The sequence below is a fragment of the Pseudopipra pipra genome, chromosome 21, assembly GCF_036250125.1.
Source record: "Pseudopipra pipra isolate bDixPip1 chromosome 21, bDixPip1.hap1, whole genome shotgun sequence".
In the NCBI taxonomy this organism is placed as follows: domain Eukaryota; kingdom Metazoa; phylum Chordata; class Aves; order Passeriformes; family Pipridae; genus Pseudopipra; species Pseudopipra pipra.
In genome coordinates this window covers 11681743-11697990 of record NC_087569.1, presented here as the reverse complement: position 1 = coordinate 11697990, position 16248 = coordinate 11681743, and the positions used below count along the sequence as shown (strand labels likewise).

Here is a 16248-nt window from a genome sequence, read left to right as displayed (position 1 = left end):
GGCCGCGGAGGGGGCCGGGCGTAGGGCCGGGCTTGGGGCCACCGAGAGGCACGGGGGGAAGAGAGGCGGCGGCGGCGGCGACGAGTGGGGAGGAGAGCGGGCGTGTGACGCCGGCGGTTCCCGAGCGCCCGCGGGTGCCGAGTCCCCCCGCCTCCCTGGCCGCGCAGCCTGCGGACACCATGGCCGGCGAGACCGAGGATCCGAACGGCCGGGAGGCGCAGACCGTCTGCGACGCCCTGGAGCGCTACGAGGACACGCTGCGGGGAGCTGTCCGGGAGATCCATGTGGACATCCAGCTGTTCAAGCAGGGGGTAGGGCGGCAGGTGGAGGAGGTGCTGCGCCTCGCCAGCCCCCTGGCACACACGGTCTCGGAGCTGCAGCAGGAGAACCGGCGCCTGCGGGCGCAGCTGGAGCGCCTGTCTCGGCAGGTGGAGGCCCTGGGCCGGTCAGCGGGGCTGCCGCAGGAGTGGGCGGACGAGGCGGTGGAGAGCCCCCAGGCCGCGGGGGCCGGCTCTCCGGGGCAGGGTTCGGCCGACGGCGCGTTCGCCAGCCATGCCAAGCCAGCGGTCCCTGGCCGGAGCCAAGTAAGTGGTCACTGCCAAGGAGGCGGCGGGAGGAAGGGAGGGCCAAGAGGGTACACGGATCATGCCAGATTCTGCATTGGCACGGGAGAGCGTTTAGGGACACAGGGTTCCTCTTTTGCAGTGCAGTGTCAGTGGGATTTTGGGAGGTGCTCTGGGAAATGGTCTTGGCCGTGATACCATATGGAGACTTACCTGATTGTGGCACAGTTTGGCCAAACTGGGATCTTGGTTAGAGTGGTAGTAACCTGTCAGTTCAATGTGGTTAGAAGTAAGAAGAGAAGATGGGGCAGTCTCACCTGTCAGTATACATATGTACGTGAATATTTGCGTATTCTTTCTGGACTCAGAGGGATCTGTGTGCCAGCAATGCAGTTTGCCAGTTGGCGAGCTCACAAAGCACAATAGCATATAGCAAGCAGAAACGTGAACAAGGCTGTGCCCCCACCCATTCTCCCTCCTTCCACCGCTGCCTCCTGGGGTTACATCTGTGCCTCTGAAGGGGTGTGCACTGAGCGAGGCAGCCCCGGCAGCCGTGCATCCTAAAGCAGCATCCTGCAGTGAGACAGTTTTGTTTTACAGCCATTGTCCCAGACTGCTGCAGCTTGTCCCTGGCAGCCTCACACAAGCTGTCATGGTCTCCATGACCTAAACTTGCACAAACATACACATTCCTGCCAGTGATAAAACTTCCTCCGGTGTAGTGGAGCATTGTAACTTGGGGCATAGAAATGCCACTTAGTGGGAAGCTCATCTGGTACTGAAATGTTTTATGTCATACTTTTTCTATGTGTCTGTCTCTGCGGGAAGAGTTGAGAGCTCCTATGCAATCCTTGATGCCAGGAGGGGGCAACCAAACGGTACATTGTGATTGAGTCACATAAAACTGGAGTACTAGAATCTTGGCTTTCACAGATGACAGCCTATTTTATGTAATCTTGATTAAGCCATGTCTTAAGGAGTTTTTAAGACTGTTGAAGCTTAAAAAAAATGGTCTGTGGTCTATCTAGGCTTGGGGTTGAAAACGAAAAGCTTGGAAATTAAATTCACTAAACTTGGTAGGAACAAGCAGAGTCTGTATTGCATTCCAGCCCTGTTAATTCCTACTGACTTACAAATGCGGGCATAGGGTTTCCCACATCTGGGCAATTGAAAAGGTAAAGCTGCTGCTTGATACGTTGTTCCAACATAATTGTAGCAAATTCAGCCTTTTGCCCCATGTGACAAAGGTAAGCAGCACACCTACAACTTTTTGTTCCGTGGAGCCATCCACATCCTTGTTTGTATTTCAAGGAACAGAAGTGAGCTGAATGACATGAAAGGGACAAGGGATTGTGACCCCTCACACCATTCCACCTACTCCATCACCACTGTCTGCATTGCAGTGTGTCGGTTTTCACAGTCTGTGAAAAGTCTTGCATCAGTGTTACGTCAGTGTCCAGCTTTGAGTATCGGTCTGCCTTAAAGCACAGTCTGAGGTTCTGTTTGGATTGGAACCTTCCTGTTTTGCTTTGAGAGTTCAGGGAAAATCACTTAAGTACTGACGGTTCTTCAGTGCCCTCCCAACAATTTAGGTTGGAGAAGTTCCCAAGCTGGCATAGCTGACCGAGAGGGAATGTCAGTACTGAGACCTATGGGAGGTGCAGCTAGAGCCATACAAGCCAAACGCGTGCAGTGAAGACGTAATTTTGTGGATCAGGCTCTGATGTGGCTGTGCTGAATTGGTGAAAGAGCAAGCCTTGGTCGCTTGCTCTTGGTCACCCAGATTCTCTGTAATGAACAGTGTTCCTTCAGTTGCTTGCAGTTTCTGGTTATATGATCAAAGCATTTGAAACAGAGTACCATAAATGGCACTATGTATGTTTCCATATTTCCAGATATTTCCATGTTTCAAGATAAACAAGTACCTGTGATAAAATTGGTGACACCTCTAGTCTTAGAAAATACTTCTGTAAGTATGAGATATAAGAAGCAAGTAATACTGACCTGGGAATAGTAGCAAATCAAATGTGTCTTCTGCTTCTGAAAAGATTTATTGGTCGAATTCCTTTTTACTGTGTGGTTGATGCAGCATTAATTGGATACCAGAGATTCTGAGTATCTTCAGTGTCTGAAACATTATTTTCTAATATTGCTAGATTATTTTTCAAAGTAATTTAGTTTAAAAAAAAGTGAATCCAGGGAGTTCCAAGCATAGTTCAGAAGTAAGGACACAAATATCCTTTTAATTCTAATCTGGGCAATTTCTACTATGGTGTCCTTGAAAGCTGCTATACAACAGTCTAAATGCTGGTTTAGGTGGAATTTTAAATGGCCATTAGCCACTCTGATTTGGAGGTGAGTCTTTCTGTTATTTTGATACCAAACCTTAATTTGGCTCTCTAACCAGGCCAGAATCTGAGAGTTGCTTTCACAAATGTGGAAAATAAGGGATGTTTGAAGAATTAATTTCAGATTGGGATCCTGGAACCATAGCTGCACTACTGAGAATTTAGAAAAGAAAAGGTTTGATCTTTTTTTTTTTTTTTTTTTTTTGTTGATCAGATTTTGTATTTTGGCAGAGCTTTAAACTTATGATATTTCCATAGTTTTTGTGGTTGAGCATGGTGCCTTTGTTAACAGGGAGGACTGAAAATACTGTAAGGGTGTTCTGTTTTAATACTGTCAGAAGAGTTTCTGTACAATGAGGACAGACTGCTGGCAGAGAATCTGCCTGCATTGGTCACAGCAGCAGAGCGATGAATAGCTGACTATGAACACCTTATGAAGGTCGAATCAAGTATTACCCATTGGTATCTCTCTGTGGTGACCTGATGGCACCCAACAGTTAGTCAGCCTGGGAGTAACTGCATGAGACATGATGACCTGGGTAGACATAATGAACATTATTAATGATATAATTTCTGTGTTCTTGCTTGTAGATGCTGCTTCTTGGGAGCTACGTTTTTTTAACTGAAGTAATCACGTGTCTGTGAAGCAGTTTCTTCTTTCTTTAGTTACTGCAGCCAAAAAAATCACATATTTCCTCACGGTGTTTTGCATGCCTCCCCCAAACAAACAAACAAAACCACTAAAAAACCTCATACCAAACCACCAAAAAAAATTCTTGGCTGAGTTTTCTGGAATTATACTGGCAGATGTTATTGGGAAAATTGATGCTTTTTTCAGAAAAAAAGGTATCGTTACAGAAGTTACAGATTATAATACAGCTGTAAAGTTCTAGGATTGTATTTACTTTATGTATTGCTTTTACAATGTCTTTTCATAATGTACTTTTTTTCTGCAGCAAATGGAAAAAAATTGCAGGGCATTGTTTCCTGCAATCTCAGTCATTTTCTCCATTATTGTGCAGAGTCTTCTGTTTATCATCTTCACAGTGGATGGTGATACCTTTATCTATCAAAAGATAACACCTTGTAGGTACATGAGGTCTGTGAGGACAAGTGTGCCAAGACTGATACAAGTCCTGCATTGCCAGTGCTCCATTTGCAGCCTTGGCTCTTGGGGTTTTGTATTGTAGTCACTGACACAAGGAAGGCCTGTTCTTGGCAGATGTTTCTAGATATTCTTCTCACTTTTGCTGCTGTTTGAAATTTAGCTGTCATGTCTGTTGTCTGTTCTGACAGAGTGTGGACCTGGATGACCACCACAAACCCGAGTTTAGAAGAGTTTTTAGTTCTTCCATCATTGAAAATGGATATCGGTCTTCATCAGGTAGGAACAGGGCATGAAACGACGTAGCACTACTTGTAAAATACCTGATTCTGGCAGGCATAGAGCAGGTCTCACATGTTGGGAGTGTTAGAATCCACTATGATTTCAGCATGGATATTGTCCTGTGGCACCAATACTTTACTTCCTAATTAGGAGTTTAATTTTTAAACTTTAACTTAATTGTTAAACATGCACTATAGTGTTTCATGAACTAGAGGCTATTACTGTCACATTATGTTGGACACTAGTGGTAGTAAGGCTTGCTATTCTGGGTGCCATTGTAGCTTTGCATCCCAAAACATCTCGCAAATTACCTGTCCGCTTCCATCATCTTTCAGTTGAGAAAGGACTTACTGTCTGCATTTTAGAGAAAACTGAGTTATACAGTGTTTCATAAAACCATGAAAAGAATAAACATGCTGCCTCCTAACCCAGGGCAGGAGATGAGGAGTGAGAGCTGCACAGAGGAACAGGAGTAGCTTACCAAATGCAGATACTTGTGTATTAATGATCTAAAGACATTGTTCCTGCTGAGATTCATGTAGAACAAGTACGATCACTGCAAGGATCACTTGCACTAGGGTTGTTTCTGCAGCATAAGTGGTACAATGTTCCACAGGGAGAACAAGGTGGGATAATTTCAAGGACTTGTAAAATAAAGTTGTTGCATGGAAATGGGTTTGTAACTTGTTACAAATCTACAAACAAATTTACTTCGTCTCTCCTTTTTTTTTTATTCAGGAAGTCAGGCGAAAGTCTGCCATGAACTGACCTCTTTTCAGATGTCAGACTCCTCTTCCCCTGAAGCCCATGCCCCTGCAGTCACCCTACAGATGCCTCACCTTCCCGTTACTGCAGTAACCAGGACATCTGAGAAGTTTTCAGGAGAAAACATCTGTTCAACAGGAACAACTAATGCATCTGCTGGCCTGCTGGGACAGAGCAAGAGCAAAAATGCAATGGCAGTAAAAACTTCGAACCAGCCAGGTAAAAGAGACAAAAATAACTTGCTGAAGGTGCATCCCATTTCCTTACTTCAACTGGTGCTGTGAGTATTGTCCTGTGACCTAGTGGTATTTCTGAAACCTTGCTTCTATGGCTATGTATCCCATTGTGAGACACTCCGGTTTGGAATATTGTGGGTCCTAGCTGGAGCTTTAGGCTCTAATGTCGCATCTGCTGAGAATTTTTGCTGCCTAATATATTTGAGTTCTTAGTGAAGCCTATCTTCTAGCCCAGTTACTAAATTCAGTAAGTTACTGAATCTCAACACGCCCAGTTGTTTTGATGAAATTTACAGGAGCTTTTAGTGCTTTGAGACCTGAGGTCCCTTGAGAAGTTAGGCAGATATTTATTTGGCTAACAGGTTCCAATAGTCACTTGGAGGAAGAAATGACTGACAGCAGTCTGACACATATACACAAGTCAGAGTGACTGCAGAATCTCATTTATACCTAAATTGAGGGTTTTAAAAAAAACCAACATATTGAAGTCAATCATCCTTTAGCTGTGACACTTAGAAGTTGGACTATTTATGTGGGTCAGCAATTACAGAGGGAAACCAGATAGAATTGCCAGCAAGAGATAGGGATTATTTGCAGATTGTTCTTTTAACTTTTATCTTATTAAAGCTGAGAATGTAGCAAAACTTTCCTTTGTCTTTTTTTTCTGCTGATACAGTGAAGGACTGGAATTCAGTTACGGTGAGAACAGTGGACTCATCTGCCACTGGAGGTGAGTGTTCTATCAATATGCCCTTACGCAACACAAATTGAGAGGGATTCCATGCTCTTTGTCTGGGGGTTCGAGATCTGAGCATGTAGTTCTGATTAGTAGGTGCATGGTAATATTAAAATTGCTGACAAGTCTGTGTGCAGACTCATGGAATCATGAAAACTTGTTCCACTGTGTCAGATTCTCAGTCAGTTAGAAGTGAGGGGTACTCATCCTTATTTGTATGTGGATGTACATGGGTACTGTTAGACAATCTCTACACTGGAAACCATAGGTACGAGAAAAGTGTGGCAGACAGACAGTTTGTGCAGTCAGGATTTGAGCTGATCAGTTGAAAACTGACTGTACACAAGGTAAAGGCAGGTGGAAAACACTGTGCCCATATTGAAGCAAATTCCTTTGAGCAGGATAGAATTGAGTAGTCTCCTTTGTAATATGAATGTGTCAAAGGACATAATGCCTTAAGAATTTCTGATTTCAGTTGAAGTAGATGAGTTGAGCTCTATCCAAAAGTACTTCTGATTGATGTCACTGAACTGTTACTGTCTGCACGATGTGATGGCATTTCACAGTGGTCTCAAGTGTTGGTTTATTTAACTAAAGATGTAGCCCGTCCAGAATAGGCATCACAGTCTCCTTATCTTAAAGCGTTTGAGATTTGCATAAATATCTGGCAATTGTTAGTGGTCATGAATTTGTCATGTCTATGTGCTGGCATTTACCAGTGTGTTTTACATGAGAAATGTAGTTGATCTGGATCCCTTCTGTAAGAAGTGGGGAGAGTTCAGCTTTTCCAGAGAGTAATTTGGACAGTGATCAGGCTGGATTGCTTCTAAGATGCCAGTCCTTCTTCTTTGTGTATAGAAGGAACCTTAAAGAAATAAATTGCTAGCTTATGCAACAAATTTTGGCTTCAGTGTGTAAAACTGGGGGAGACACTCCATTTTTCTGCATTTGTAGGGTACAGCTGGAGTCCGGAGCTGGGCTCTAAGTGGCAAAGTACAAAAGGTAGAAGCTCAGAGGTGGAGGGAGGAAGATGCAAAGTTGTTTTTAAGCCACCTTTACAACTTTTGAATCTGTTCTACCTTACAGACTAAAATGTTTCCTGGTAGAAATTAGGTAATTTAAATTATGCTCTCAATTATGTCAGACTCCCCAGAACTCCCTATGTCTGCCAGAATGACTTTTGCAAGGTGAGCTGTAGCATCTTTCCTTTTAACTGAAACATCCATGCCCTCCTCTGAGTTCTGGCCAAGGCCCTGAAATGATCTGACCTTCCCAGTGCGGTTTTATCAAAGGCATCCTCTCACGGTCCTTTCTGGTATGTTTACACTACCTGCACTGCAGTACAACAATTTACAGAGAAATTGAACCCCTGGGGAAAACCCCTCCCCAGCTTATTAGTTCATATGGAAGTTAGAGGCCTGCAGCTTTTCAGTGTGGTGAGTAAAAATCAATGTGTGTGTATCTATCAGGAAATTATTTGAAAGCACACAAGGGAAGTTTCTGCCATAATGCATCTTGTCTCTTCTGCTTTTATATAGAGAATGCCACTTCTGTCACTAAATCTCTCTCAGCTGTGAGCTATGGGATACAGAGTGGAACCAAAACTGGTGAAAGGTACGTATTTCTCATGACATTTCGTTAGGCCGTTGTGGTCAATATAGTCTCAAGGGACAGGTGTTCCGCTGGCTTGGAGAACAGGTTAGTCCCAGATGCTGTATTTAACCATTAGAAGTATAATTGTACATTAACGTACTTGCCCCATTGTCCTACATTAACCTGGGTAATAGTTTTAATGTGTGTACTATGTCCATCAACATGTAAACAGGCATATTCCTCTTAACCACTCTTCTACTTTCAGGGAATAACCGATCAATGACTACTGGAATAATCACACTATCTGTACTAAAACCATCCTACTGATGTACATAATAGTTTTCATTCAACACAGCAGCACTTGTGTACATACCCTGAGTCTTCTCAGGTGAAACATAGCAGGTGTATCTATTGATCGTACTTCTCATGGAAAATCAGCAACCTGCTGTATATATGATCCTGTATGTCTAGGTTCAGGACCATTCATTCCCCCTAAATCTGTTGCACAACTTGCCCTTTTGTGCCTTTGATTCCTCTATCAGACCCGTATCTTGGTTAATCCTAACACCTTTCTTTTCACGACACATCCGGTAGGCTGTACATCAACATCTCGCCCGTGATCACAGCACTGCATAACCTTAGCACTTTTGGCTCTTTTCTTTAGGGGGCTTCTTCAGGCTGCCCCACCAGTGTACTGAAGAACAGATGAGTTCCTGGTGCTGTATTATAAGCCTGTCAAAGGCTGTGAGCTTTCCTGTGGGCTAAGTGGAACAGAGATGAGAAAGGATAAAATTTTGTAGAGCAGTTTCAAGTAGACCTAATTGTGGATTTCCACATTGTCACAGTCTTAATCAGGAAGACTCTCAGTGCCTGCCAGTAGTGGATTTTTTTTTGGAGGAAGAAGTTGTCAGGTCCTTCGAAAACACTTTTAAAAATACTCAGCTGTGTAGAAATCTGTACATTGGACTTAATTTTGGAAACCAACATATGACTGCCACCAAATATCCTTGGTTTGGCTAGCCTAGAGTTTAATTTGTAGATAAGTGCCTTGCTGAGGACTACTACACATTCCTGATTAATTCAGAGTTGCAGTTGCTTAGTATAGGATTACATGGTATCACAATTACTCCTGGCATATCCAGGCATCCTCAGCATGCAAATTATCCATAGAGAAAAATGGAAGAGCAGCCAGTTTAAATCTTTTCAATTGGGCTTGCATCTGCCTTGAAAAAAATCCCAAATTAGGCATTGCATTTCTTTTGAGGTGGTTCCAAAATCAGCACTTCCATATCTGAATCATATGCTGAGCACGCAAGAGAACTTGGTGTCATCTCTGACCTCAATCTGTATCAGAAATTAACTAGTGACACTGATGTCTTTGCTCTTTGCCTGTTTCCTCGTCTCTGTCATAGGGAACATTTCCAAGTGGGATGTGTGACTTACTTTGTTAATGCTGATGAAGCATTTTAGGGCTCAAATTAATTAGAATATAATCCTATATTTCTCGATGAAATTACTGGCTTGCAGTCAGTGAAGCAACAGTGACATGAGCTTAGAATTCTTGCACTATAAGTAAAAATTTCAAAACTACTTCCTGATTTACCCTTCAAGTTCCATTTTTAAAATGTGACTTACTCTCCAGGAAATTTCCAGTTGGAAATTAAAGGGATTTAGTGCTCCTGTGTGGCCACAACTTCTATTTTTATTTTCTTTTTCTCTTTTTTCTTAAAGCTGTTTTAATTGTTGTTCTGCTCAGTAGTACAAGGTGCTTGTGACTTGTCCAGCTGTGTCTTATTTGTAATAGTACCTCAGAATCTTCTATACTTAAGTGCTGTTGTGTGTCAATAAAAATTTTACTTTTATTAAAAACACTTTTGACTCATTCAGGTCCTCTTGAAATGACTCTTTTGGGAAGTTTAGAGTAGGCAGTAGTTGAACCTTTGTGCTGACTCCTGGCACTGCAGAGAGTTACTCTTTTGTTTAGCCACATCCTTTTCATGTTCTGTTTCTCCAGTGCCGCTGATGGTTATTGTGAAGTGACCCCCAGCTCTCGCTCCTCTCCTCCCACTGTGCATCGCCCAGTTGAAAGGAGACGGGAACTGGTGCGGTCTCAGACGCTCCCACGGACTTCAGGAACTCAGGCCAGGAAAGCACTTCTTGAGAAATTTGAACGTAATGATGCAAAGTACGTCACACTCCTTGTCTCTAGAATGGTTTGTTAATGGGAAACTGATTTGTTGATTAATACCAGCAGAGTACAGCTGGGTGGGAGGACTCTCTCAATGTAGGATTTTGAGCTAAGGGACAATACAAGGTCACATAAAGCTTCGCTGACTTCACAGACTGAGCTCTGGAAATTCACAGCTACAGATTCCTCTGGCTTTGGAGTTGTTCAGCTGAAGAAGCGGGTGCCTTTTTTCAGGAAAGAGTTCTGTGACAGCTGCCTTCTCCATCATTATAAAGAGGCTGGGACTAATAGTGACTTCTGTTGCCATTCATCGAGGACCAGAAGTATGGACTCTTCTTTATGCATCATGATGGGAGTATGATTTAAATAGAAGAGGGCCTGGAATCCTGGCTTTAGTGAAATAAAAATTAGTTTTTCTTGCAGGAACAACAAGTTGAAGTTTCAGCAACATGTTTCTCAAATATCGCCTGAACAGGGGCTGACCTGGGCAAGGTTGCATAGATGTTCCTGACAAGTAGGTTTAAGTTTTTCTAGAATGTAACTTATTCTGGTCTCTGTTAATTTTCAGAGGAAAAGGAGAATCCAGAGCTAAGCTGAAGAGGTCGCTGAGTTTTGGGGTTGCCAGCGCTAGCAGCATTAAACAAATTCTGTTAGACTGGTGTCGCTCAAAAACCATAGGATACAAGGTGAAGATATGCCAGCACTTTCAGCTCTCTCTTTTTTTCAGAAGAATTTGCCAAAAAACATATACTCAAAAAGCGAACGTAAAATATGTTACACAATGAGTTAACTTCCTCAGGGTCATCCATTTTTGCTTGGGTAACGCAAACATGGTTTGCATGGGCAGCACTTCAAGGCAGTGATTGCATGAGTGAGATTCTGTATGTCTATTAAAGCAATGCATTAGTGTTTTTCTGAAAGCCTACATTTTTGTGCTTATGGACATAGACTTCAGTATACACTCACACTTTTTTTTTTCTTAGTTGCAGGCTGTGTTTTTTGCGTTCTCATTATATATGGAAAGTTCTGAATAACATTTTGCCAGTATATGGAGACTATGGCCATTTTGCTATACAGCTGACCAAAGTACTCTCTATTACCAGTAAATAAGGGAATTTGTAGTAAATGGTTGAGTTTGAATCACACCATGAACAAATTTTTATGAGGTAACGTCACTGTAACTAAAATAATACAATGGTTGAGATTTTATTCATTTTACTTGGCCTTAAACTGCAATTGCCAAAGCAATTTCCAGGTGAAATAGATTTTTTTTCTAGGTTTATTTGTGTGTGTAGTATGTTCTTCAACATTACTATAAAAGGTTGCATAATTATTGCTGAACTGTACGTTATACTATACATAAGCAAAACTAATGAAAATTACTGTTAATTGCTTACCAGAAAAGCTGGGGCTTCGGTTTTATGATGGGAAAGCAGCATGAGACGAGCACAAATATGTTTCTTTTCACTGTGGCAGTTGAAAGTAACAATAAGAATTTGTTTTAAGAATCAGTTTTTGCAGTAGGTGTAATTCTTCCCATATTTCTGCCTATTCGTGTGTAAACAGGCATTGAATTGGGCAAAGCAAGCAAGCATAGTCCTTGTCTAGCATTATTCACAGCCACAAAATGAACTGTTCTTCAGTTATAAATCCTGGTGCACTGGGCCTGCTCCAGAGCTCACTGATGTTGACAACATTCTTCACAGTATTTTCAGTGGGCTTTGAATCAGGGGCCTTGACTGTGTGTCTGCTTTGCATCTGGATATTTCAGGCAAAAGGCTTTCATTGCTAAGTGCTCTGTTTTTTTTTCCCAGAATACCAATAATGCAGTGGATAGGGATGAAAAATATAAAGCCTGTACTGTGTTGCTTTTGTTAGTGGGAGAGAAGAATAGAAAATGGCACTGAGCAGAAGCAGCTGCTCTTATTTGTTCCCCCGTGCAATATTAACATGTTTGGTTTTTTCATCATGACAGCACATTGATCTCCAGAACTTCTCCTCAAGCTGGAATGATGGGATGGCATTCTGCGCTCTTGTGCATTCTTTCTTTCCTGAAGCTTTTGATTATAATAAGCTTGACCCAGCTAATCGCAAGCAGAACTTTGAGCTGGCCTTCACCATGGCTGAGTGAGTACCACATTAGCTCTCTGTGAAATGCTTCCAGTTCAAGTCTAATGCAGTGGGCAGCAGTGAAGAGTTTAATTACTGTTCTTGTAGAACCTATATCACTAGCTTGTATGTGTCATGCCAAAAAGGATAGAGAAATGCACAGAAGAAACATAGAATGTGTGGGAGACTTCACCTCTATGCATTACTTTGGTTGAACAAGAATGAAGGTTGAATTCGGGGTAGGTAGAGATCAAGGCCGAGAGCTTCTCAATATCTTGACCAGGTGACCGCACTTCTGAAAAGGGACAGAGCTAATACCCTCAGACACATTGTCCTGTTTCTTTTTGATACTGTATAGCATCAAATGATAACTTGTTTGTTAAAGTCATTGAGTGCTAACTTGTCAGTCAGAAATAGTAACTTTCTTGAGCTAGTATCAACATGAGTCTTAGAGTAAGAACATCTGTATACAGCTGGGTTTGGTACGTTTTTCCAAATACTAACAGGCAGTGAGAATACGTGGCTGATGCGGTAACTTACAGAACTGGATTTGCTATTTGCCATTCAGAAAAAAGCTTTCAAAATTCTTAGCATAATGTTGTTTCTCCTTATTACAGCCTTTAGCAAAGGAGTTAATTTAGGAATTACAAGGTTTTTTATATGCACACATATATGTATATTTATCAAAAAATTTTCTTGCTTGTCAGTGAGTTGAAAGTGATTGATCTCTAAAGTAAAACTCTAGAAGTCTTAAATGAAAACTGTAGTGTTCTACCTCAATGTATGTATAACGGTAAGTATAGGGGAGAACAGAAGACAACATGCACGCAACATAAGAAACATTAGGTGAGAAGTATCTAAAGAAATTACTATTTATAGCTGTGATTGCCTTTAAACTGCTTTCTTCAAGTGCCAGAAAAGCCTGTCCTCTCAGTTATTGCTGTTCAGCCCAGTATGAGCTCTGCTGATCAAATTGCTTCCCGCCTTTGTGATTTTTCATTTAGGCCTCTGCAGGTCTAAATCTGTTCCTTTCTGCTGGTCCAGATTCAGTCAGGCTTCTGCTCTCCAACCTAAGCATCTGAGAGTGATGTCCTAGTCACTCACATCTTTAAGATAAAGAGGTGGTGGAGAACAAACAGTTCACAGCCACGTGGGCCTTAACTGGCACATCTCATCTCTTCCTGTGTTTTTCCATTCTTTTGGAACTTGCTATATATTAACCAGAAGCTGAGACATGGGCAGACTAATGTGAAATTGGGCTACATGGTAGAGATATCAGGAATGTGAATGGTAGTCAGTGAAAAAAAAAGCCCCAACCTGGGGCTTCAGATCAGATCCCAGTATAGAAGAAGAGAGGGAAAGAACAGGAACATTCCATGGTCACAAAAATAACAATCTCCAACCTGACCTTGCTCATTTCACTGTGAAATGAAAGGCTGCTGATAAACCTCAGCGTTTCTTAAATGTTTCAGTGATGCTCAAATCAGAGCAGCAAATGAATCTTGGAAGCAGCTACAGGCCTCGTATTTAACTCTTGATTTGCTGTATCTGGTTTATTATTACTACAGGAAAATGGCTCATTGTGACCGTCTGATAGAAGTGGATGACATGCTGATGATGGGTCACAAGCCAGACCCAATGTGTGTCTTCACCTATGTCCAGTCTCTCTACAGCCACCTACGACATTTTGAATAAAAGCATCGACACCTCTCCAGCCAGAAGGGTCAAGTACAGTATGCTAATGGGAAGAATGACATTTTGCAAGTGGAGCACAGTGTTATTTCTTGCTTTTTACTGTCCCTTTGCTTACATTCAGCTGTGTGGCTGGCTGACTGAAGTGTTGCTGAGCAGTGCCTTGAAGTGTCGATCACATCACCATGTATGGAAATAGGTTTGAAAAAGACAAAAAAACATAGGCAAAGGCAAATGCTGTCATTTTGGTGCTGTAGTAGGTTGGATTTTTAATACTTTTATGATTAAAGATCACAGGAAGCTGATTTGCTGCTCCTATCTCTGTAAGCTTGGGGACACAGTTTTATGCAGTGACAAGTAACTCTGCTATGAAGGTGTTTCCTCTTAAAAATGCAGGTAAAACTCCAGAAGATAGCACCTTCACTTCCATTTCTCTGTTGAGCATAGTACGAAAGAAATAGCAGATGGACAAGGAATATTCTGTTTAGCAAATAATAACCTACAGTACTCAACCACTAGGGCAATATTGTCTCTCCTGCAACCCTGCCCCTCTGCCCCAGCACACACGCACAGAGATCAAACAGGCATTGTTTTGTTCTCTTAAAACATAAAGAGAACAAAACCTCTGGTCTGCTGCCTGCGGTGACAAATAACTACCAAGTTGCACTCCAGCGTTTGTCTGTAAAATGATTTGCTTAGAGGCATATTAAAGCCTCTACTGGCATTCCTGGATTAATTTCTTGATCATGAAGAATGGCAGTAGCTGCTCTGTATATGAGATTGTGTGCTTGCATAATTTATGATTACAGGATAGGTGGGAGCTGGCAAGGTACAAACCTCTCTGAACAGTTGGAATAGAAACAAGGCTGTAGTGTGCTTAGACATGGACTCTGGAGGAGAGCAGCTCTCCAGTGTGGATGGGAGTGAACTCTTTACAACTTGTTCGGTCCTCATGCTGACCTAGAGGTAGACAGACAATACACCAAAAAGGTATGAAAGATATCAGTGTCTTGAAATGCCTTGCACTACTTTCAGTTTTCAGTTACATTAGCATTGAAACCACAATACAGTTTGATTATTCCAGATTTACTAGACAAAAGGATTGTGTATCCCCCTTTGTGGCTTTCTTTTTGATAAATCAACAGAGCCTTGTTTTCACAGTGAATGTTAAAATCAAAACCACTAAGAAAGCATACTTTAAAAAAGCCTTTTAAAATTATTTCTTCCCTAAGAACAGGCTCATAAAAAGTAAAAACTGAAAGCCAGAAGCCCTCTGCTCATGCTAGAGAATGTTTTTTAACCTGCACTTGTGCTTTTTGTAGATATTTATAAAGATTACTTTGGTTCTGTATTGATGACCATTTATAATAAAATATGTCAAGCGCTCTTCAGATTTGTTGCATCGCTTTAGAATGAAGTGACAGATAACCAATCAGTGAAAACAACACAGAGCTTTTGCTTAGAAGATTTTAGTTCCATTCAAGATGCTCTGAATTTCAGTTTTAAAAAGTACAGAAGTTCAGTTGCATTTGGAATATGATTTTCGTTCAGTCTCCCTTTCTAGTCAAGTTTACTTCAGAAACCATGAATGAAGCAACCATTTTATTAGCAGGAAACAACAACAACAACAAAACCACCAAAAGTGTATTAAGGCAAAGTATAAGTTATCTGCTCTAGGTGTGTATCATCAGGTTCTGTTTAAAGTGTAGCTATGCTGTTGCTGTGACACTGTGGCAACTGTTTGAGAGACTTAAATACACTTAATAATATAAGGATCTGAAAGATACTTAATCAAATTAGCAGGATCCTTGGTATTGTAAATCTCATACCTTTCATGAAAGTGGACAGAGATTGGGTGGGCTGTTCATATTAGTCATGTAACTGCCATTGTCTTCAGTTTTTTACTTTGTCTTGAACAGCCATAATTCTGAGGAGTGAGTGTGCACCTGGAGCTCTACCAAATGCCCCGTAAGGCTAAACACACTGTACTTATGGTTTGGAGAAGTTTGGATTAAGCATGATGAGAAATCTGTCCATGGCTGTCACCCGCAATACACCTATTTACGTTCTCACAGCAGAATACTTTTTATTGACTAACAGAGCCAAGTTCCATCATAGCTACCACAAGAGGGGCAATACTGGCTTTATACATCGCATTTCTTCACAGTCCCAGGGCATGGATGATTTTACTGTGTGATATGAGTGCTAAAGTCACAGGTAAGTGCTTGGCCAATTTAGGCCTAGTAGCATGTAATTATATAAAGGAAGTTTTAGACAGTAAAATTATTGCCAATTCACCGGGGTGAATTTACACCCTTTCTGTAATTTAGCTTGTTTTCACAGCTACCCGGAAGGTCTTTGTACAGGTTTTCTAAAGTCTTCCCACTTCAAAGAGGTGATGGTAAAGATACCTGGTACTTGCCAGCAAACTGATTGCAGGAAAGTGGAAAACTGTAAGCTGAGTTTAACTGTTAGTGTTTCATGTGTAAGAAGATGAGGGAGATAGTGCTATGACGTAATTTTAGAAAAACTTACAGCTTTGTGCATTAAGAGATCTGATCTATATGAATAACCTCGACTACTTGATTGTATGATTAAATTGAAATTAAAGTATATAATGTATGCCCCAAT

The 16248-nt window shown here is 41.7% G+C and overlaps 1 protein-coding gene across 2 annotated transcripts; it reads left to right on the top strand.

Annotated features, from left to right (window-relative positions):
- The first annotated feature begins 62 nt into the window (after nt 1-62).
- On the top strand, nt 63-16247 carry SMTNL2 (smoothelin like 2). Of its 2 annotated transcripts, XM_064678226.1 has the most exons (9): nt 63-584; nt 4208-4295; nt 5037-5282; nt 5976-6029; nt 7574-7649; nt 9643-9813; nt 10385-10502; nt 11792-11943; nt 13494-16247. In XM_064678226.1, the coding sequence occupies exons 1-9, from the start codon at nt 180-182 to the stop codon at nt 13618-13620; spliced, it is 1437 nt and encodes a 478-aa protein (XP_064534296.1). In that variant the 5' UTR covers nt 63-179; the 3' UTR covers nt 13621-16247. The 2 variants fall into 2 exon arrangements, with proteins under 2 accessions (XP_064534296.1, XP_064534295.1); XM_064678225.1 differs by lacking the exon at nt 10385-10502.
- The last annotated feature ends 1 nt before the right edge of the window (nt 16248 follows it).

What these genes read in the sequence shown, in the direction of transcription:
- SMTNL2 (XM_064678226.1), top strand. Translation starts at nt 180, where the DNA reads ATGGCCGGCGAGACCGAGGATCCGAACGGCCGGGAGGCGCAGACCGTC. An exon ending in GGACTCATCTGCCACTGGAG is followed by an intron (nt 6,030 to 7,573) that starts GTGAGTGTTCTA and finishes GCTTTTATATAG; the next exon opens with AGAATGCCACTTCTGTCACT. An exon ending in CAAAAACCATAGGATACAAG is followed by an intron (nt 10,503 to 11,791) that starts GTGAAGATATGC and finishes TCATCATGACAG; the next exon opens with CACATTGATCTCCAGAACTT.